The sequence below is a fragment of the Lissotriton vulgaris genome, chromosome 3_1, assembly GCF_964263255.1.
Source record: "Lissotriton vulgaris chromosome 3_1, aLisVul1.2, whole genome shotgun sequence".
Classification (NCBI taxonomy): domain Eukaryota; kingdom Metazoa; phylum Chordata; class Amphibia; order Caudata; family Salamandridae; genus Lissotriton; species Lissotriton vulgaris.
The window spans coordinates 1,826,231,053-1,826,254,277 of NC_141689.1; the positions used below are offsets into that span (position 1 = coordinate 1,826,231,053).

Sequence of the window (23,225 nt, forward strand, 5' to 3'; positions counted from 1 at the left end):
CGGCCCTCTTGGCAGTAGTCGAGGAGGCAAGATGCATCCTGGACTCAGGAGGGTCAGTGGCGGTGATCCTCCTGGACCTCAGCGCGGCGTTTGACACTGTGAACCATCAGGTGTTGATCCGACGGCTGGCTGAGGTAGGGGTCTCCGGGGTGGCCCTGCAGTGGCTGAGATCTTTTCTTTCGAATCGTTCCTACCAGGTGTGGGATGGCCCTGAGAGATCCAAATCCATTCCCCTCCAGTGTGGAGTGCCACAGGGCTCGTCATTGAGCCCCACACTATTTAATGTATATATGGCCCCCCTGGAGGACGTAGTATCCCCATATGACATCAAAATCGTCAGCTACGCTGATGATACGCAGCTAGTGGTTTCCTTATCACATCTGGCCGACAATCCTGACATCTTGAACTCCTGCCTGGCAGATGTTCACACTTGGATGGGAGATTCCTCCCTTAAGTTAAACGGCTCAAAGACGGAAATACTGCTGCTGGGGAGTAAAACTACCCTTCTCCCGCCGCTTAGTTGGCCGGGATGTATGGGCGATCCCCCGGCCCCCAAAGATGCGATCAAAAGCCTTGGAGTCTGGCTGGAACCAGACTTGTCTTTCCGCACCCAAGCAAAGAAAACAGCAGGAGTATGTTATGCCCTGCTCAGGTCGGCTCGGAAAATCTTCCCCCTACTACCGGTAACATCGAGGAAGCTGCTGATTCAGGGTCTCATAACATCGAGACTTGATTATTGCAACGCCATCTTTCTGGGCGCCCCTGAATCAACCTTTAAGACTCTTCAACAGGTCCAAAATGCAGCGGCAAGGCTGCTCATGGACATTCCGAGGACGCAATCTGCGAAACCGGCATTGAAGGCACTGCATTGGCTCCCCGTGCGGGAGAGAGTGACCTTTAAAGCACTCTGTACCGCTCATAAAATTCTTGCAGGCAAAGGTCCCCTTATTTTAAAAAATCTAGTGACTCCCTACAAAGCTGGCAGAACGCTGCGGTCAGACATGAAACATCTCTTGATGGTGCCTAGAGTCAAAAAGGCCCGCACTGGTGGGAGAAGATTCTCATTTAACACGGCAAAGCTTTGGAACTCGCTTCCCCAAAAACTTCGAGCTGAGCCCTGCACACTGCGTTTCCGCAAGGGTCTTAAAACCTTCCTGTTTCCGGCATAACGCCTCGATGCTGTCCCCTTTACCATCCGATGTTGTCTTTAAGCGCCGGGATGCCCTAGGGTAGCTGCGCGCTATATAAGATTTTAAATATTAATATATATATATATATATTAAATATATTCTCCAGAATGTTTGGTTGCCTCCTTTCTGGTAAAGCGGACTCTCTAAATGTGGTGTTCCGCCCTACGCTTAGCATGATACTAGATAGTTGCTTAGATCCAATGAGAGGCAAACTTTTTTTTTGTTAGACAGCGAATCCCAGTGGAAATCAGGAACAAGCAACACAGGAGGAGCCTCACTCTGAACCTCCATAAGAAAATGTTTGGAGACCCATAAATTGTGGGCCCAATAAGACAGGTGCATCTGCTCCCAACACCAGACATGGACCCCCTTGTGGGAAGAGTGACGAGGTACCCCATCAACACCTAGAATTTTGTAGCATCTGCTACATGGTAACATGCAATGAATGCACTCACTGAACAACTAGACTTCAAAGACACACACCTGACCTTATACTGTTGAGTGTATTCACCCTCACATCTAGTTTCAACATTTCTGTCGATCAAAATTGTCTTTATAATGCTTATTATAAAAGACGTATTTTGCTTGCAAAACATATTCACCTTGCACACCGATTTTTTAAAGCCTCTTAACTCTTTCAGACAGCCTCTCAAAGCAAGCACTGTCATGGAGATCTCACCCATTTTCAATGCTATTGAGATCTCGCACACACGAACTGCTGCATCGGGGGGCCTTCTGCCTCCACGGGTGCACTGAACGGCACGGGGCACGGGTCCTATGTAGCCCAGCTGATGTGCGACCTACCTTGCTACTGGCGTCAGTGCGGGGAGGACTTCGCTGGATAGAGGGCTGTGCTACTGCACCCCTGCACGGGCTCTACTACAAGGCGGCCGATTCCCTACCCCCGTGGGGAAGTGGGACGATACCCCAAGTCCGGTGCCGGGAGCCCCCCGGTCGGCATCTAGCCTCGGGACACCTGGGGCCACCTGGACATTGGCGGGTTGGTTGATGGGAGGACCCGCCTGCCACGCAAACAGTGTGATCCTTTCCAGAGAGGGCCCAGCTCGTGGGGGCCTACTCGAGGCGTGCTGCCACACCGGGAGGATTCCCGCCCTCAAGAGAGCGCCATAACGCCTGCCGGAGATCCCCCCCAGCATTGTTTGCCGCCCGAGATCGGTGGCCCAGACCGGGAACAGGTGAGGTGAGGAGAGGAAGGAGTGCCCTATAGCAGGACAAGGTGAGCACAGGACATACACGGTGGGTGCCCTGCTCCTGGCCTTCTCCTATTACAGGACCCTCAAGGAGATCAAGCCAGAAGCCTGAGGGGAGATAGCGGAGCCAACACTGCACCCTGCTGAGATATCAACTAATCGCAAAGACCTGTATGGCTGGATTACGGGGAGGTGGATTCCTCAGGAGCCGACGACCTGCCCTGGGCGTGCTGCCGCTCCATGCAGTTACCTACACCTGGAGGATATCGGAAAAAATCGTAAACAAAACAGTAAAAACACATATCCAGACAACAAAGCGTACTAGCGGACTACTGGTGAGTATATCTTCAGAAGTGAGAGTCAGCTGCGCCGGCCACGGACATGGGGCTAGTGTAGTGCCCCCTTTCTTGCCCTGACGATCGGACCATTTGTGGCCGGTGCTCAACGGCCATGGGGACTTCTCCGCAGCACGAAGTGGAGCAGCAACTGTTATTATCTCCAACCGAGACATCTGCGTGGGAACCGTACCACGAGTGTGGGCCACGCAGACAACCGGGGACGAACCCAGAAGGTAACCCATTGTAACATACAGGAATCCCGGAGCGCCATGGGGTGGCAGCGGGCGTACACTGCGACAGCTACTCCAGTGGTGACACGCAGACCCTCCCCAGACCCGATGTTCTCGCGACCAGCAGGGGAGCTTCCCGGTGTGGATACCAAGTCAGTCAAGATGGACCAAGTCCTAGCCGCAATCGAACACTTTCTTGCGACCATGGAGAATAAATTTGGGGAACTAGCCACAGATCTTTATTTGCTGCGGGACGACCACAGAAAACTAGCGGTTAAAGTAAAACAAGGGGAGAAGACACTCCAAACAGTGGAACCCCAACTGAAGGTGCACCAGAAGACCTTAAAAGAACTTCAAACTAGAGTGAAGGCCCTGGAGAGCAAGACAGATGACTTGGAAGGAAGGTCGCGTAGGCGCAATATTTGTGTCCTAAACCTACAGGAGTGGGCAGAGGGAGTGCATCCTGTTCGCTACATAGAGAAATGGATCAAAACTTTCACTCGGGAACAGGACTTAACTCCGTACTTCTCCGTGGAGAGAGCTCATAGGGTCCCGGTGCGCAAACCACTTCCTGGCTCGCCACCCCGGCTGTTCCTGTTGAAACTGCTACATTATCAGGACAGGGACACGGTGCTTCGAGCAGCTAGACAAGCAGGTCCACTTCGAGTGGAGGACAAACAGGTCATGCTGTTCCCGGATTACTCTCAAGCTGTTCAGCGCCAGCGAGCCTCTTTCTTAGCAGTGAAACGCACCTTACGCCATAAAAATGTACAATATGCACTCCGATTTCCCGCCCACATTAAGATCATCAACAATGGCACCACAAATTTCTTTGGGGATCCTTCGGCAGCGAACGAATGGATGGAACAACATTTGGGAGACTTGAGTGGTCACAGCGTCTCACAGGGTCGGCGACCATCCAACAGACGGTGGCGTCAACATAAGCGAGTTACCCTAAAGCCACTAACCCGACAGACAGGCACTCACACAAAAAAACTCCCCTGATCTTGAACAAATTGTTGCGAAGCGCAGGAGACCTCTACAAGAAGCAGCAGCAGTGACAGGGCTGACGGGAACCAGCTCAGACGGAGAGAGGGGCCCTCACCTGTTCTAATCAGACGAGGAAATTAGTAACGCCCAGACCTCTTGCGACGGTTCAGTGACGCCACCGCTAGTGACACCTCAGACGGCAGACACACTGATATGAGGGCAATCTTTGGAGTGGACAGCGAACGGGAGAAGACAGTTCTACCCTCATCCTCCCCTATGGGATCACGCCACCCGACCTGAGCACGCGGTCCACGATGGAGGTGCATTGGGACGCTATCCGGAACACCCCGCAATTGCAAGATCATAGACTGGTGGGCCGTGAGTAGAATAAGATGTAAAGTCATTCCCAGGCTCCCTGAACTCACCACACAGCAGCGGGAGGCCAAGTCGGGGACAGCCAAGGAACACACACAGTAACCCCCCTAATGTAACGACTTACAGTTAGCACCCAATGTGCAGTTTGGACATATTACCTAGTGTGATAAGTTCCCCTAGTTGGGAATGTTTCCCACAGTTCTGGTTACAGTCCCCCCCCCCCCCTCCCCCCCGTCCGAGCAGTCCCCTAGAACCCTTACAGGAGCACATGGTTGGCAGAGTGGCAGTCCCGCAGAGGGTGGTCACGCAAATAAGAGGGGGTCCCGAAAACTCAGCACGATGACACACAAACAGCCCAAATTCAGAAGACATTTACCCTGACCACGCGCATTCCTAACACAGACATCAGATTTATCACGTTAAGTGTCCGGGGAATGCACACTGCGAGTAAGTGATATGCAGTGTACGTTTACATAAAGAGGGAGCAGGCTCAGATAACCCTTTTGCAGGAAACATACCCGGCGGCGACTGAAGTAGAGCGCTTGCGTAAGAAATGGCGAGGTATCATATGAGCCACAGCGTACTCTGCATTTGCCAGGGGGCCCCTAATCTGGATCCGCCCCGGTACCCCATTCAAGGAAATAATGAGCGAGATAGACAAGGAAGGGTGATATGCTGTGGTGGAAGGCCTATTAGAGGGACAACCTATACTGATAGGTAGTATTTATCCCTGAATGTAGAACAGCCCCCCTTTTGGAATTGCCTCACTGGAATGTTAACAAAGCATACGCACGCCCCCTGGATACTCAGTGGCGACTACAATTGCACCCTTGACACGTCCCTCGACAGATCTCACCCCCCCCCCCCCACCCCCCCCAGCACACTCACCAGCGTTCAAACAGGCGGAAATGTTTAACACGTGGGTAAAACACTGGGCATTGACTGACGTTTGGCGAATGCGCAACCCAGCCACCAGAATATACTCCTTCCACTCAGTTCCCCATGACTTACGGGTACGCTTGGACAGATTTCTCTGCTCTGCCCCGCAACTACCAAGAGTACAACATATAGATTATTTGGGGAGGGTGCTTCCAGACCATGACGCACACGTACTGACCCTAAGATGGAGGCCACCACACCCCCCCCATACCCACATGGAAGTTACCGAGAGACTGCCAAACAGATTAAGTTTTTAAACCGGACCATGGGGAACATATCCAGGATCACTTCACATTAAATGCCAGTACAGCGACGTCTCGTCTGATAGAGTGGGACACATACATGGTTGTGGCAAGAGGGCATTGTATCCAACAAATAGTGGGGATACGTAAAGCATTAGAGGAAACATTGCAAAAGGCAGAACACACCCTGGCGAACCTCTCGAAACGGGCGGATAAGGATGAGACCACTCCGGAGCAAATGGAAGCGGCAAAAGCGTTTTATGCAGAGACGCTTACCAATCTCCGTAAATACAATTTTCGAATGTATGCAGCCAGGGCCCACCGGGAGGGAAACAGAGGGGGAGCGCTCCTAACCTGGCTGCCAAGCAAGATACGGAAGTCAAGCCAATCACAGTAATAGTAGACAACTCTGGGGTTCTTGGGCATTCGCAACTGGATATCATGGCTATTACTCTGGCATTTACAGGGCCCGGAGCGAGATGGTCACCAAGCGAGCATCAACTTCCTAGACCCATTGCCACTGCCCCAGGTCTCACCGGAGGATAAAAAACAGTTGGAGGTGAGGATCAAGCCTGTAGATTTTTCCCAAGCGTGTAGAACGCTAGCGCGAAATAGGGCTCTAGGAATGGATGGCTTCCCAGTAGAATACTACAGCACTCGTGCTGCCCGGATGGCCCCACGCATGGCAGTAATGTACAATGATGCACTTGACAAAGGGGAGCTTCCAGGCTCCCTCAGGGAATCGGTCATAGTCACATTCCCCAAACCGCATAGAGACCCAACCCTGCCCTCTTCCTATCGACCAATAACTCTCCTCAATCTTAGCGGAACGATACACCTAAATTCTGACACCACTAATTCACCCAGACCAATGCGGATTTATCCCAAGGCGCACTACCTCGAAAAACGTACATAGACTGTTCCATATACAGGATGAGACGAGCACGGAATTCCCTAAAGCAGCTTGTCTCATACTAGACCTTGAAAAGGCCTTCGATATGCTACTATGGCCCTATTTATTTGAGGTCATCGACAGGATAAATATAGGTCCCACTTTGGTGGCCTATACAAAACTCCTGTATACCAGCCTCACCTCAAGTGTTAGGATAGGCAAGTATATCTCCTCAGCGTTTGCTGTGGAAAGGGGAACAAGGCAGGGATGCCCCTTGTCCCCCTCCTGTTCGCCCTGGTGGTGGAACCTCTGGCAATACGTCTGCGCCAGGAGGGTGAGGAATTGGGTATCCCATTGGCAGGCACGACACACTGTGTATCTCTCTAAGCGGAGGACCTTTTGATATATGTCACGACACTACTCAAGACCCGACACCCATATGGCAGACATTGCAAGACTTCACGGAGGCTTCAGGTCTCGGGATTAACTAGGGAACATCCACTATTTTTCCGCTCAGCTCTCACATAACCCCATTCGAAATACATGTCGGACCACACACACTTGTCTGGAATGCCGAGGCGCCCAGATATCTGGGAGTGAGATTATATCACTCCCCAAAGGATCTGTACGAAGGGAATCACCGGAGGGCATTGGCGGGGCTACGGTCGGCGGTGGGGTTCTGGAAAACTCTACCCTTGGCCCCCATAGGACAAGTGGCGCTAGCCAAGATGATCATGGTCCCAAGAATGCTATATCACTTTGCCAATCTCCCAGTTATACCACCGCGGCCATTCTTTAAGGAACTGGACTCCCTATTTACCGAGCTGATCGGGGGGGGGGGGTCGTCACAGGGTAGCCCTGTCTACACTACACATTCCCATGACGGATCGGGGGTTGGGAGCGCCCTTCTTTGAGGCATACTTCCTCACAGCCCAGCTGCAATGGCTGTCGTACTGGATGGCGGAGCATCACACGGGGGAAACCGTCACCATGGAGGGCCGCACGCCATTGCCAGTAATTCACCGGATGCTACTACCGGGCACCAAACCCATGCGTACATGGCCCTTACAGATGTCCATAGCCCGCACATGTATGTTGCGCATCCACCGCATGTCCAAGGAAAGGCCCCCATACTCACCCCTACTCCCACTGGTGGACTTCCCCAGGGAAGATGCATACTACACCCCCAGCCCTCTTCAGGTCTGAACTGACCTCGCTGTCACGGAAGTAGAATCCCTATTTGAGGACGGCAAACTTAAAACGTATGCCCAAATGACTGAACAGTACGATCTCCCGCCTGGACAATTCTTAACACACAGGCAACTGATTGACAGCAGCCATCGATATTGGGACCCGACAGCAGGGGAGCCTCCGACACACCCAGTGATTCACACTAGTCTGCATATGGGGATAGAGCGCCACCTAGTTACATGGCTCTATAAAACTATATAGTACCTCATTCTCCCCTCACTGCAGCCGTTATGTCAGAAGTGGGAAGCGGAAATAGGAAGGGTGTTGAATGATAAAGAATGGGACGTGGTCCTGGAATATCCTGAAAGGTATCCAGGAACGCACTTTTTCGAAATATACAATTCAATATCCTTCACAAAGCATACCTCACACCTCATCGGCTCCATAGGTTTTACCCCGACACAAATTTTGCCTGCCCCCGATGTCAAGTGCCAGAACCTAACTTTAAGCACCATTTCTGGGATTGCCCTAACCTTCAGGAGTATTGGGACCGGGTCCACCAGACACTCAGAGCAACAACCAACATCACAACTATTTCCACCTGGGAGGCTTGCGCCCTGGGAGTATTCCGTAGACGGAAGACTCAAAAAGTGCAGTGTCGCTTTATGTCCCTTGCCATCCTCTTAGCGAAAAGGGGAATAGCTATGCACTGGCGGGCCCCGACAGGCCCCCTAATAGCGGCCTGGACAGGAGTCTTGAAAAAATGGGGGAAGGCGGAAGAGGAGGTGTTGCGGGACGAGGAAGTAAAGGGTACCCCCAAACATCCCATCTCTCTCGAGTGGGCACAACTACTGCACACCTTTACCACACGGAACCACCCTTGAGGAAACGCCAGCAAACTCCCAACCCCAGGCCAAGCCCACACCTCCTACGGGATCCAATGTAGTAACTTTGGAGTCGGAGCAGTGCAATTAGGTTCCCACCAACATTGGAGTCATGCTTGAACGTTCCCCGGTCGTTGTAAAAATGCCCAATCAGAACTTTTTCACATTCCGACCCCTCCCTGCAGGAAGGATTATATGTCATTGTACAATCACACTGTAAGGAGACAATACCACCACCCACACCATAGACCATCCCCAACCGAAATTTGGTGACTCTCTGCCACCCCACCCATAGCCCACCCCAATAGTCAGAGGTTCTAAGTTCTGCACTAGCAGTTATAGTTCTTATGTTAGTTTGTTGGGAACGTACTCAATCAAGAACGGACACATTACGCACTGAGAGCAGGCACACACAAGCAGTGGGGTAGCACACGTCCATAAATCGCAAACACACCCGAAATCAATACTGTAATTGTCACGGATGCTTAAGAGCGGGTTGGCCCACTCTCCACACGACACTCCCTACTGTCGGGGGATTTTAATAGATGAAAGTTGACTAAACAAATAATTGTTAACCTGCGCAAGATCCACATCTTAATGCAATTGTAAAAATGTGTATAGCGAATGTGTAGAGATGTATGAAATTTCGTATGAAAAACCTCAATAAACAAATTTTAAACATTATGAGTAGTAGCTACGAAAGAGTTCAAATCCTGGATCCATGGATGCTTTTAATTGGCAATTGAATTGTCATGGGATCTGTGAGTAAGAGTGATGCACCTTTAGATTATTTTATCCAAACAGTGGTTCAAAGTTTTTACGAAATTTCAATTCACAAACAATAAACAATTTATTAAGACAAAAAACATCAATGCACACATAAAGTGAAAAATAGAAAAACAGCCCAAAAAGGAAATATCTGGAAAAACATACAAAATGTATACAATAAAAAGATTTGTAGCATAGAGCTCAGAGGTAAAGACTGGTATATATAACATTTGATAAAATACAATCCAACACCAGATGGCGCTGTGATTGAGGTACTATTTAAAGTAATCCTGTCATGTTTATTCTTCCTTCTCAGCCAAACACCCACCCCTGTTGTCCATGTTGCTTCTTTCCAACCAATACTCCTGGGTTCCTAGGTTGGTATATTAAAAATGGGGTTTAACACTGTATTCCGACCTGCTATGAAGGTAGGATCAGTGTATGATCAACATGTTTCACGCTACCCCTGGCGTTTGGCGTTTTCACAATGTTTTCACAATTTTCAACGCTGCTCAATATACAAACATGCGTGGTTCAAAATACATACGTTTTTACTTATTGATGTACGTTTTTACTCATTGATGAATCTGTAAGAAATGACACAGAGTTAGTGGCACCTCCCCCTTTCTCAGAGAGATCAGGTACACATTTATCCTTCATGCCGCACGTTTGAGTATATATATGGTGTAATTTGCCCCATATAGGTGCGTGCAGGCTCTCAGGTCCGGTGCATAGCTCATCAACTACACACAGAGTGATTGTGGCGTGAATTCACACATTAAAATAACACAGGACTTAATGTGACAAAGATGATAAACATACACTACACATAACATATATATGAAAAAAGATTCTCAATATTTACATTTATGGGTGCCTAATAGCACTTCATGGTCTCTGAGGGGGGCGGTGTCACTTCTATGGAAACATTGCTGCAGTTGCGGGATAACGAGATATGTGGTTAGTTTCAAAGTTTTTTGTAAAGCAAGGTTTGTTCGTATCAAACGGGCTGGATTCCCAAGCCTTGCCGTTTCTTTATCACTCTAAACGGGAGGAAAGAAGGAGCGATAAACTTACTCCCTGATCGGTAACACCGCATAGCATAACCTAGCTGCTTCCCCGCCGGATCGCATCTTGGAGTGCGTTCGGCGGGGGATGTTTTTGCTACTTTCCATTTCCGGGTGTGTGGAGGAGGACACTAGACCGCGTCGCTGTGGGCGGCCATCTTAAGAGGATGCGATTCCACTCCTTAATAAAGTTTTACAATCAGTAAGGCAAAAAAGGGGGGGGGGGGTCAGGCATTGTTTTGCTTGTACCCACGTGATGTTGTTTGTTTACGGATATGTTCCCAAATTCAATTCCTCATAAATAAGAAGGAAATCGTAAATACAGAATTTAGGACGAAGTGCCTCATAGCGAAGTTAGTATTGTTAGGGCGAAGGGACAGAAGTAACAAGCAGTAGGTGGCGTTTTTTTCAGAGAAATATTTCTGTAAATTAATCGGGCCTTTTATGCATTGGTTTTCTTTGACTGGGAAGTATTTCTGGACTTTTAATCGGGCATTTTCAGACTCATGATTTTTGTATTAGTAAACCAGCTATTGTTCGGTGCATAGAACCAGCGTTTTTCATTCGTTCCTTTTTTTTTTTTTTAATATATTTTATTTTTTCCACACTTTGCACATTGCACATTGTACAATTAAACATTTCATATCAATCATAAGTTTACAAAAAACAAAGAAAATAAATCATTCTATTATATATATACAGTACATCTTTTAGCTCTACATTACAATAAGAATCTTAATCTTAATGCGAACCCATATTCTCTTTCCATCTGGATATAGGTTCCCAAATTTTCAATCCCCTCATTTTACCCCTACCCCTTTCCGAGCATATATAGATTTTTCCAAATTATAAGCCGCTAGTAAATTAGCCAGCCAGTTTTGCATGGCAGGTGGATTTTTATCGAGCCATGCTCTGGCTATAGTCAATCTGTATACTGCAGCGGCCACAAAGATAAATTCTCTCTGCGTATTTCCCCAATCTGGGCCTATCCCTAACAACAACAATGAGGGGGTGAGGGTTATTTGAATATCCAATGATCCATTTAAGAAGCGTTCTTTATTTCCAATCAAGGTATGCAGTTGGGGGCAAGTAGCAAAAACATGCACAATATCTGCCTCCAGGAAATTGCACCTCGGACAAGTGATACCAGTAGTGCCTCCCCATTTAGCTATTCTCGCTGGGGTAAAATATAATAAGTACAGAGTTTTGTAGTGCTGGGATTGAAGGGGAGCAGAACACAATACCATACGCGCCAGTTCAAGTGACTCCTGAAATATTTCAATCGGAATGCTCAATTTATCTACCCATTTGTTACAGTTCTTTTCCATATCATCTGCTTTCCCTTTCACCAAACATGCATACAAAGTCCTAATTGTACAGTCTGCAGAGACCTGTATTTTCTCCATATTTTCATTTCTTTGATACCCTGCGGGTCCTCCTTGTTTATTACTCAATAAGCTCCGGACCTGCAGGTATTTAAAAAACGACCTCCCATCAATACCATATTTCACCGTAAGGTCTGCAAACTGTACTATCTCTTCCGTGTCCCTCAAATCCCCAATCTGTACTATTCCTCGTTCAGCCCATCTAGCCATTGTACTGTCAGCAAAAACTGCCGCAGGGAATGACCTATTCTTATATAGTCTGGTATATCTATTAAATCTTCCAAGACCTGCCTTTTTTAAAAAAGCATTCCAGATTCTAACTGCTGCATTAAGTGTTTTAAATCTGGTCCTCTTGTAGTACCCATAATCCGTGCAGTTTAAGAAGCAGTTTTCTGCTTCCTCTCCTAAAACAGCCGCGTAGACTTCTGTAGACATGGTTGTCACTTTTTGCTCATTACCACCCCCCCCTATTAACCCCTCCATATATTGTAGGGCAGCCGCAAAATAATACATTCTAAAATCAGGTATCCCCCACCCCCCTCTCTCTCTCGGTAAAGCCATAAATCTGTAAGCCCTTCTGGTCTTACCCTGCGCCCAGATGAATCTATTCAGAATAATCTCTAATGAATTGAACCATTTAATTTAAAAAAAAAAGTGGGATAGCTCTAAATAAGTAAAGAAACTTGGAGAGGATTAACATCTTAATAATATTAGTAGTACCTACCAAGGATAGATGCAGGTTATTTAGTCTTTCCAAATCAGATTTAACCCTTGATATTAGGGGGGCAATATTGTTTTCAACAACTTTATCTAGGTCTGACGAGATAGCCACCCCTAAATAAACTGCAGAGGTAACCACCCGTGGATCATTACAGCTAGTATGTGCATTTTCTACAATCTGCGTCTTTGATCTATTAAGACTATATCCAGAGATTTGTCCAAACAACTCAGCTTCGACTTCCACCTCGCTAATTGACAAATGAGGATATGGGGTAAGTATTGCCACATCATCGGCGTAGGCCAGTGTTTTGACCACACATCCGTTCACCCTCATAGGAGGGATCAGTGGGTTGAGTTCGAGCCTACGCAGAAGTGGCTCTAGATAAAGTGCAAACAACAATGGGGATGAGGGGCACCCTTGTCTCGTCCCCCTCCCAATTTTAACTGCTGCCGAATACCCTCTGTTAACTCCGATTTTAGCCGTAGGCTCCTTATATAGCGCCTGTATAGCCCTAATAAATCCTTCTCCTATACCACACCACCTCATAGTTTGCCATAAGTACTCCCAGGAGACCCTATCGAATGCCTTCTCAGCCTCTAAAAAAAGCGCTGCCATAGGGTCTCACAGGACACCTGCCGCATCAAACATGGTTACTACCGTCCTAATATGCTGCGTTGTCCCTTTACCGGGGATAAATCCATGTTGGGCTGGACTTACCAAGCTCTCAATAATCCCTGACAACCTTGTGGCTAATATTTTGGAATATACTTTAACATCAGCGTTCATCAATGTTATCGGCCTGTAGGACCCCGTAACTTTTGGATCCTTCCCCTTTTTCAGAATTACGATGATGTCCGCCCCCCCCCATGATTGGGGGATCGACTCTCCTTTTTGTGCCATAACCATGATGTTAAACATATCAGTTATCAGTGAGCCTTTAAATACTTTATAGAACTCCACCAGAATCTGGTCCAGTCCTGCTGCCTTACCCGATGGTAGACTACTCAATGCAGCATTAAATTCGTCTATATGTAGTGCCATTTCTAGATCTTCATTTCCCTCCTCAGACAGGTTAGGGGAATCAATTTCTCTAAGATATCTTGAAATGTCAGCAATACTTCCTTCCTTCTCGGGAGTGTACAGAGTGGTGTAGTAGTTTCTAAATACTTCTCTAACCAGTTCAGTCTCACCTACCATATTGCCCTGGTGATCCTTAATCTCTTTAATATCAGAAGTAGCCAGTCTCTGTCTAGTGCGCACGGCCAAAATATGCCCTACCCTTTCGCTTAGTTCATATGCATTCTCTTTTTTGGTCAGGTAATTCTTTGCAGCTTTCTCGGCAATACCTTCTATGGCTTCTGCTTTTAGAGCTATAATTCTAAATAAATATACTTCTAACGGGCGGTTCTGTGTTATAGCCAAGGCCAAATCTTCTTCCTCTTTTATCAACTTCAGTCTCACTTCCTCTAATCTTGCTCTCTATTTCTTCTGCCTTGCTAAGACAAAACTTGTAGTCTCTCCCCTTATCCCAGCCTTAAAAGCGTCCCACACAACACCTGGTGATGCGGTTTCTCTATTAATCTCCCAAAAGAATTTAATCCATTTCTCCATATATTCTCTATAGGCGGGGTCTATTAGTAAAGCTCTTTCAAAAGTCCATTGTGTTCTGATGTTTTGTTCCTGCCCCATTTGCGAGCCCTGTATTAATGTTCTAGAGATTCACACATTAAAATAACACAGGACTTAATGTGACAAAGATGGTAAACATACACTACACATAACATATATATGAAAAAAGATTCTCAATATTTACATTAATGGGTGCCTAATAGCACTTAATGGTCTCTGAGGGGGGCGGTGTCACTTCTATGGAAACATTGCTGCAGTTGCGGGATAACGAGATATGTGGTTAGTTTCAAAGTTTTTTGTAAAGCAAGCTTTGTTCGTATCAAACGGGCTGGATTCCCAAGCCTTGCCGTTTCTTTATCACTCTAAACGGGAGGAAAGAAGGAGCGATAAACTTACTCCCTGATCGGTAACACCGCATAGCATAACCTAGCTGCTTCCCCGCCGGACGGCATCTTGGAGTGCGTTCGGCGGGGGATGTTTTTACTACTTTCCATTTCCGGGTGTGTGGAGGAGGACACTAGACCGCGTTGCTGTGGGCGGCCATCTTAAAAGGATGCGATTAAACTCCTTAATAAAGTTTTACAATCAGTAAGGCAAATAAAGGGGGGGGGGATCAGGCATTGTTTTGCTTGTACCCATGTGATTTTGTTTGTTTACGGATATGTTCCCAAATTCAATTCCTCATAAATAAGAAGGAAATCGTAAATACAAAATTTAGGACGAAGTGCCTTATAGCGAAGTTAGTATTGTTAGGGCGAAGGGACAGAAGTAACAAGCAGTGGGTGGCGGTTTTTTACATTTCTGTAAATTAATCGGGCGTTTTATGCATTGGTTGTCTTTGACTGGGAAGTATTTCTGGACTTTTAATCGGGCATTTTCAGACTCATAATTTTTGTATAAGTAAACCAGCTATTGTTCGGTGCATAGAAACAGCGTTTTTTTTTTTATTAGTTCCTGTTGCAATACAAATATCCCCTTTAGTGGTTGAACACACCCCAAGGAATATCATCGTTGATCCCATGTATATCAGTTTGAAGTTTGAAAACCCAACGTTGTTCACGTTCATGTAGGGTTCTCTCGAGGTTCTCTTTATTTTTTATGCATTCCAAAACCACCTATTTGAGGTCATTTGGTGTATGATGTTTCTCAATGAAATGGTTGGTCTTGCGTGTTGTGGCTCTTTTGCAGCGGATGTTACTTCTATGCTCCACTATGCGGGTGCTGACCTTTCTTGAGGTCATACCCACATAGTGTAAACTGCAGGTACAGGTAATCAAGTAGACCACCCCGCTTGTATTACAGTTTGAAAAATGCCGTAACTGCCATGTGGTGTTATTGTTGAAAGTTACTGATTTCGTAACTGATGCCAAATGGCTCACACTACAATTATTACATGGGTAGTGGCCACTTGGTAGCTGCTGCAATCTGTTGATGGTCTCAGTTGGTCTAGGTCGAGTGTGCACCAAGTAGTTCTTCAGGTTCATTCCCCGGCGATGGCTGAACATAGGCGTAGGTATGTTTAGGTCGCCGCTGTTAAGTATTGGCCAATGCTTCTTCACTATTTTAGTGACTCGGTCAGACACCTTATCAAAGGTGGTAATGCAAATAGGTCTGTTGTTTGCCAAGGTATTCCTCACTTTGGTTTCTAAGAGGGCATCCCTGTTATTATTGCTCGCCCTCTTGTTAGCATCCTTTATCAGTTTCTTAGGGTAGTTTCTTTCTTTTAATTTCTTGCTCAAGTCCTCTGCTTGTGATTGATAATCCAGTTTGTTGGTACAGTTTCTTCTCAACCGTAGGAATTGTCCAAACGGGAGATTTTGTTTTAGGTGTCTTGGGTGGAAACTGATGTAAGTAAGCAGTTCCTCGCAGTTGGTTTGTGGTGAGTTGTCGTCGTTAATGTACCTGAATTCGCCCAGATGTTTAGGTCCAGAAACACCAGATGCGATCTGCTCATAGTATTCGTGAATTTGAGAAACAGGTCCTGCTCATTGAGCCAGGAACAGAAATTCTGAGCCTCTTCTTCGCTTCCTTCCCAGACTAACAGGATATCGTCAATATAACTTTTCCATAGTTTGATCTGGTTCATGTATGGATTGTTCGTATTCAGGATCTTCTTCTTCTCCAGTTGGTGGACGTATAATTCGGCGCGAATGTACTGCCCATACTGGTCCCGTGTTGTTGGCGGTACAGTGTCTCTTCAAAACGGAAGAAATTTTCAGTGAGGGCTAGGCGGCAACATTCAAGGACTACATGAATTGGTGTATGATAAGTCCAATTTTCTTCAAAAAGGACTTCCTCCAGTATTTCCAGTGTTTCCTTATGTGGCAAGCTAGTATATAAACTCTCCACATCTAAGCTGATTAAAATGCTCGACGTGGGGTCGAAACACTGGTCCTTTAGCAAACATAGCACATCCTTTGTGTCCCTAGGTAGGTGTCTGTTTTTTGTACTATAGGTCGTAGGATCGCATCCGCGTACTTCGACAAGGGTTCCAAAATAGACCCTATTCCGGAGACTATTGGCCTCCCAGGTGGATTCTCCAAACGTTTGTGGATTTTTGGGATTGTATAGAAGTATGGGATAATAGGTCTTGTGTTTACTAGGAATTCTGATTCTTTTTTGTCCATCCAGTCATTCACCATACATTCTTCAATTAGATATGCAATACATATCCTCAGGCGTTCAGTAGGATCTTATTTAATGATGGTATAGTTCCTGCTGTCTGCAAGGAGGTGTAGACATTCCTGTCTGTAGTCTATGGAGTCCTGCAGCGCAATTGCCCCACCCTTGTCCGCTGGTTTGAAGTAGTCTTGTCATTCCTAGATAGTTCCTGTATTGCTTGTAATTCAATGTTACTCGTGTTCTGGAATACTTTGACTGAGCTAGGGTCCAGATCCTTCACCTCTTTCATGATCGCCTTTTCAAAGGCTAGTAGTTCCACCAGTAAGCTGTGTGTTGGTGGAACAAAAGTAGATTTTTTCTTTAATCCTGTATCACTGTTGGTTGAATTCGTTGGTTCCTTGTCTTTGAAAAAGATCTGGAGTATTGATTTTCTTAGGAACTCTTTAAGTTCGCAACAAAGTTTAAATTTATCAGTGTGAGGGGTCGGTACAAACCTTAAACCTTTGTTAAGTACGTCTGTTTGCACTTTGGAGAAGGTCATGGTAGATAGATTGACCACTAGGCCTATTGGTTGCTCGTCGTTGGTTCCGGTGGGCCCTTGCTGCGTGTGTGGTGTCCCGTTGTTTCCAGTGGTTGGACCCACTGCAGGTGTTGACCTGTTTTGTTTTTTGCTCGTTGTGCCGGTTGGCCCCATCCTAAAAAAGGTCGACCTTGGTTTCCTTGGTTCGTGCCCCAATTCTGGAATGGTTGCGGGTGGTACATTGGGGGTACTGTTGAGGACCATAGAAAAATGGTGGAGGAGGTGGACCGTAGGGTGCATGGTAAGTAGGCCACATTGGGGCCTGATTCCCTCGATATCTTCCAGAATTTCCTCTACCTCTACTAGGTCTCCTGTTCGTGGAGTAGTTGTAATTGTTAGAGGAATTTGAATTGTCAGATCCAGTATTTGATCCATCGCTGTCTGTATTATATCCTGAATTTCTGTTGCTTGGTTTGTAGTCATCCCTTATATAGGGATATACCTTTTTGTGCAAAAAGGATTTTCGGTCCTTAGACAGTTTTATATATTTGGTGTCCTTTAGGCTTATCTCAAATTCTGTCATAATTTTATTCAATTCATCAAGTCTCTTTTTTAGCTCTGCTGGAGCCTGGAGGGATTTTAGGAAGGATTTTAGGCGGACCTCTAAGGTGTGAATTTCGTATTTCAGTGTCTCAGAGAGGCGTGCTGCTGTCTTTATTATCAGCACCAGCCAATCTCTGGTACAGTGCCAAGATAGCAGTGACCAGTCTATTTTAAATTGTTTGTCCTGTTGAAAAATAAAAGGTTCATTCCTTACGATCAGACCCCTTGGTGCTGCACTGATTTTGAGGTATTCTGCCATCATCACACCGTGGATTAAGGTCTTAATTTGTGTTCTCTTCAGTTCTGTTAGTTCATACCAACATTGATTTGCATCGCCATTATCTCTACTTGGGGCCCCTGTGTGTGGTAGTATAGAGGCCATTATTCTGTCTACCTCTTCTTCTGAAAAAGACAGGCCCGTAATTTCTGCCATGTTTTTGAGAGAATCTTTTGAGTTAGGTAGTGAAATGTGTCTCAAACTTTGTCACTAAGTTCCAGGGATTTGAAGAATCCCGTAAACGTATATTCCCGCAGCCTAGCGGCTGCTATGAACATGTATAACAAGGGGGAGAAGGAGGAACTTAAGAACAGGTCGCCCTCCTAGGACATCATAAGAAAATAGGAGCCCACACTCCTGGGTTCCGAGACCTGTCTTGTGTTGTGGCTACTCACCAAAATAATAAGTGGAGCCAAAAAAGAAAGAAAGCTATGTTCTTCCTTCTCAGCCAAACACCCACCCCTGTTGTCCATGTTGCTTCTTTCCTACTACCATCTTTATGTTGTTCGCATTGCTTCTACCCAACCACCACCCAGCACCGTTGTCATTTGAGACAGGCGCGTGCACATCAAACATCATCGGCCTCAGCATCAGACTGGAATGCGCTCCCCCGCCCCAGACTTCAAAGGAATGCGTGCCACCGCCACAGCAATGCCGAGAGCTTGTTGCTTTATTGCTCTCACTTGACGCCTTGTTCTGGCAAGTTTAAAACGTCATTAAGAAAATACAATACATTTACTCCATTTGCGTCCCGTCCATGTTAAACACACAATTTTATTTTTCTAATCAAACGTTCTCCACAGCCATATGCAAATCTGTATTGGTCCAGCTTCAGTATGAACAGCATAACATGAATAGTTAGGCAATGCCCACCCTGAGCTAGAAAACACACATGGAAGGCTGATTTCACCCTCACTAGATACCTAGTGACCTCACTCTACTGCCCCAACTCTACCGCCCTCACTCTATCACTCTAATGCCCTCACGCCCTCACTCTATCACTCTACCGCCCTCACTCTACCACCCTCACTCTACCACTCGTCTGCCCTCCCGCCCTCACTCTACCACTTTACCGCCCTCACTCTACCGCCCTCACTCTACCGCCCTCATTCTACCGCCCTCACTCTACCGCCCTCACTCTACCGCCCTCACTAACCACTCTACCGCCCTCACTCTACCACTCTACCGCCCTCACTCTACCACCCTGACTCTACCACCCTCACTCTACCACTCTACCGCCCTCACTCTACCACTCTACTGCCCTCACTCTACCTCCCTCACTCTACCACTCTACCACTCTACCACTCTACCACCCTCACTCTACCACCCTCACTCTACCACTCTACTGCCCTCACTCTACAGCCCTCACTCTACCACTCTACCGCCCTCACTCTACCGCCCTCACTCTACCACTCTACCGCCCTCACTCTACCGCCCTCATTCTACCACTCTACCGCCCTCGCTCTACCACTCTACCACCCTCACTCTACTACCCTCACACCCTCACTCTACCACCCTCACTCTACCGCCCTCACTCTACCGCCCTCACTCTACCGCCCTCCCTACCACTCTACTGCCCTCACTCTACCGCCCTCACTCTACCACTCTACCGCCCTCACTCTACCTCCCTCACTCTACCACTCTAACGCCCTTACTCTACCACTCTACCACCCTCACTCTACCACTCTACCGCCCTCACTCTACCACTCTACCACCCTCACTCTACCACTCTACTGCCCTCACTCTACAGCCCTCACTCTACCACTCTACCGCCCTCACTCTACCGCCCTCACTCTACCGCCCTCACTCTACCGCCCTCACTCTACCACTCTACCGCCCTCACTCTACCGCCCTCACTCTACCGCCCTCGCTCTACCACTCTACCACCCTCACTTTACTACCCTCACACCCTCACTCTACCACCCTCACTCTACCACCCTCACTCTACCGCCCTCCCTACCACTCTACTGCCCTCACTCTACCGCCCTCACTCTACCGCCCTCACTCTACCACTCTACCGCCCTCACTCTACCGCCCTCACTATACCACTCTTACTGCCCTCACTCTACCACTCTAATGCCCTCGCTCTACCACTCTACCGCCCTCACTCTACCACTCTACTGCCCTCACTCTACCGCCCTCATGCCCTCACTCTACCGCCCTCACTATATCAATCTACCACCCTCACTCTACCGCCCTCATGCCCTCACTCACCCTTACACCCCCTCACCCTCACCCTCACACCCCCTCACCCTCACACACACCCTCACTTACCCTCTCACCCACCTTCACCCACCCTCTCACCCTAACACACCCTCACACACCCACACCCCTCACACACACTCACACACCCTCACCCTCACAACCCCTCACCCCCGCACCCCCTCACAACCCCTCACCCTCACACCCTCACACACCTTCACACCCCCTCACCCTCACCCACCCTCACCCTCACACACCCTCACCCACCCTCTCACCCTCTCACACCCTCACCCTCACAACTCTCTCACCCTCACACACCCTCACCCTCACACACCCACACACCCTCACACCCCCATACACCCCCACAACCCCTCACCCTCACACACCCTTACCCTCACAACCCATCACTCTTACACCCTCACACACCCTCACACCCCCCCACCCTCACACACCCTCACCCTCACACACCCTCACACCTTCTCACCCTCACAACCCTCACCCTCACACCCCCTCACCCTCACACACCCTCACACACCCTCACCCCCTCACACACCCTCACTCACCCTCACTCTCACACACCCTCACACCCCCTCACCCCACACCCCCCTCACACCCCCTGACTCTCACACCCTCACACACCCTCACCCCCCCTCACCCTCCCTCACCCTCACAACCCTCGTTCGCCATCACAAAATCACTCAGTGCCACCACAGCATCAATCTGTGCAAAACCTGGTTCAAATTTGTTCTCTCAATGTTTCAAGCTTTATTACAAATGCAACAAAAAGATGTTAATATTTCACTTCTGTTCTTGGATTTTCGTCACAATAAAATACACTGAACAGAATCTTCACAAAAGTGATTTACAAAACTTTAAGCTATTGCCATTACAAATTACAATAACTTTTATTTAAGTATTAATTATTAAAAAAAAGTAAAAGCCATTGTAATTTGTAATATCAATACATGTAAGTCACGTAAATACAACATATATTGCATTACAAATGCTATAGGTGTCACATTTGCGAAAGTTATAACTATTGGCAATGTAAATGACAAAGCTATTTATTTCGCTATTTTCAAAAACAAAACAAATAAAAAATGTGTCATTTACAATACCAATAGCTCAAACTTTCCTACTGCGAGACCTATTGCATTGTAAATGCTTGTTCTGTTTGTTTTTAAATAAGTACATTTAATCAAAACAAAATCTTGCATTTAAAAGCTTGTAAACTGAGATACTTAATCAATACTTATTCTAGTAAGTTTCGCATGTCTTCCAAATTTACTAGATAACTTTCACATATTCTTCTAAAGAATCTCGATAAACTCTGGGATGCAAACTAAATGTAAATGACTAGCAATTCTAAAGCAATGAGGAGATAGTAAAATAAATCAGAACAGGACATCAGCATCATAACCATACATTTTCTAGCACAAAATCTATATTTGTTCTCTTACCAACCTAAAGAGATGTTCTCCCATGCTATTGCAAATAACTTCATCTCTGGGGAAGAGCTCCAGTGCCTGCTCGTAACAATCAAATAAATCTTTTATACGAGCCAGATTATTCAGCTCTTCAGCCCATTTCAAAAGTGTGAACTGAAATGCTTCCTGAAGAAAAAAGACAAAGAAAATATAAGTGTTAATATACAATTGTTCTAAAATCATTTTAGGCCTGGCTTGACAGTCATCTGTCTTTCAAATAAACAAAGTGGACTTTGGATCTCTAGGAAGGAGTAATTCTATATCACCTCCTACTATGGTGGTTTGGTATACCATTCCTATGGAGTGACATCTCAAAACTACAATGAATCAGGACTTAATGTTGCCTTTTTTTAACTCACATGTTTTTAGAATGCAATGCATTTTTCACTGCAGCAACCTTTTCAAAACAGCATTTCAATAAGGACTCAAAATGCAAACCAGGTCTATTGGTTTTGCCAAATGCTAACACTGTATTATTAAAAAGAAGTTATAGTTATAAGTTAAAAACTGGAATACCAAATTCTAAAGTTTCAGTGAAGAAAAAGCCAGACCAGCTGTCTTTAGGAAGGGTGCAAACCCATTGAAAATACAGTTCCTAATCATAAAAAAAAGAACTCTGTAAATTTGTGGATAAAAAAGGAGACCGACATAAGCCAACAAAATATTGATAAATGAAAAAAAGTATATAATTGCTCTTAAAAACGGTGACATTTGATGCTAGGCTGTAGGTGAATTGTATTACCAGAACGTACTGCTGAAAACAATTACATGGTGTCATAATGACGTCCAGGTGTCAGAAAATAGCCACTTTAAAATATTGTGGATTAGAACTGGTTGTGGTCTTATAAGGATGGTGACTTGGTCACGTGAGAAAGGAAAAGGAACATAGTGGATGCAGGACACCTCACAATGCATTCTAGAAATAGTAGACAAACAGCTATTGGTATATTATATTGTTTTACAATGAAAAGTTATGTATTATGTACAATCAGTGCATAAAACAATTGTAATTATTCAGGTAATTTGAGCAGTCATATAAAATAAGATGAACACTGGAAAAACCCACCGCATTTTACATCACACATCCCTACTAGTTTTAACCAGTCGACTCTTTACCCAACACCTATATATCATCAGCCTTACAGCAATTAGGTAAGAAAAACAATTATTCATTTCATTAACTAGTTTATGTCAAGCCATCCACTTATCCTGCATACCCCAGAAAACTGAGGCCTGCAGTCGGATATTGATACCCCACCATCTCTTCTGAAATATTCAGTCCCCGTGTCTGGCCCTCCGAATTTCTCTGGTCTCTTTACACCCCTGAATGCATGAAGTCATAAAGTTCTTAGATATCACCTGTTGGATTTGGTCCTCTGTGCAGGGTCACCCCCAAACATATTGCCTTCACCCCTCCTGTTTCCTGAATCCTTTTTGTTGGCTTTAGGAATCTGCGCACTTT

General features: G+C 46.4%; 1 protein-coding gene across 1 annotated transcript in view; it reads right to left on the reverse strand.

Moving 5' to 3' along the window:
* The window catches only part of PRMT9 (protein arginine methyltransferase 9), a 353,591-nt gene that overhangs the window by 285,897 nt on the left and 44,469 nt on the right, over positions 1-23,225 (reverse strand). Inside the window, exon 2 of the mRNA XM_086962269.1 lies at positions 21,741-21,889. Coding sequence (XP_086818395.1) covers positions 21,741-21,889 — 149 coding nt within the window. The remainder of the gene's footprint in view (positions 1-21,740; positions 21,890-23,225) is intronic.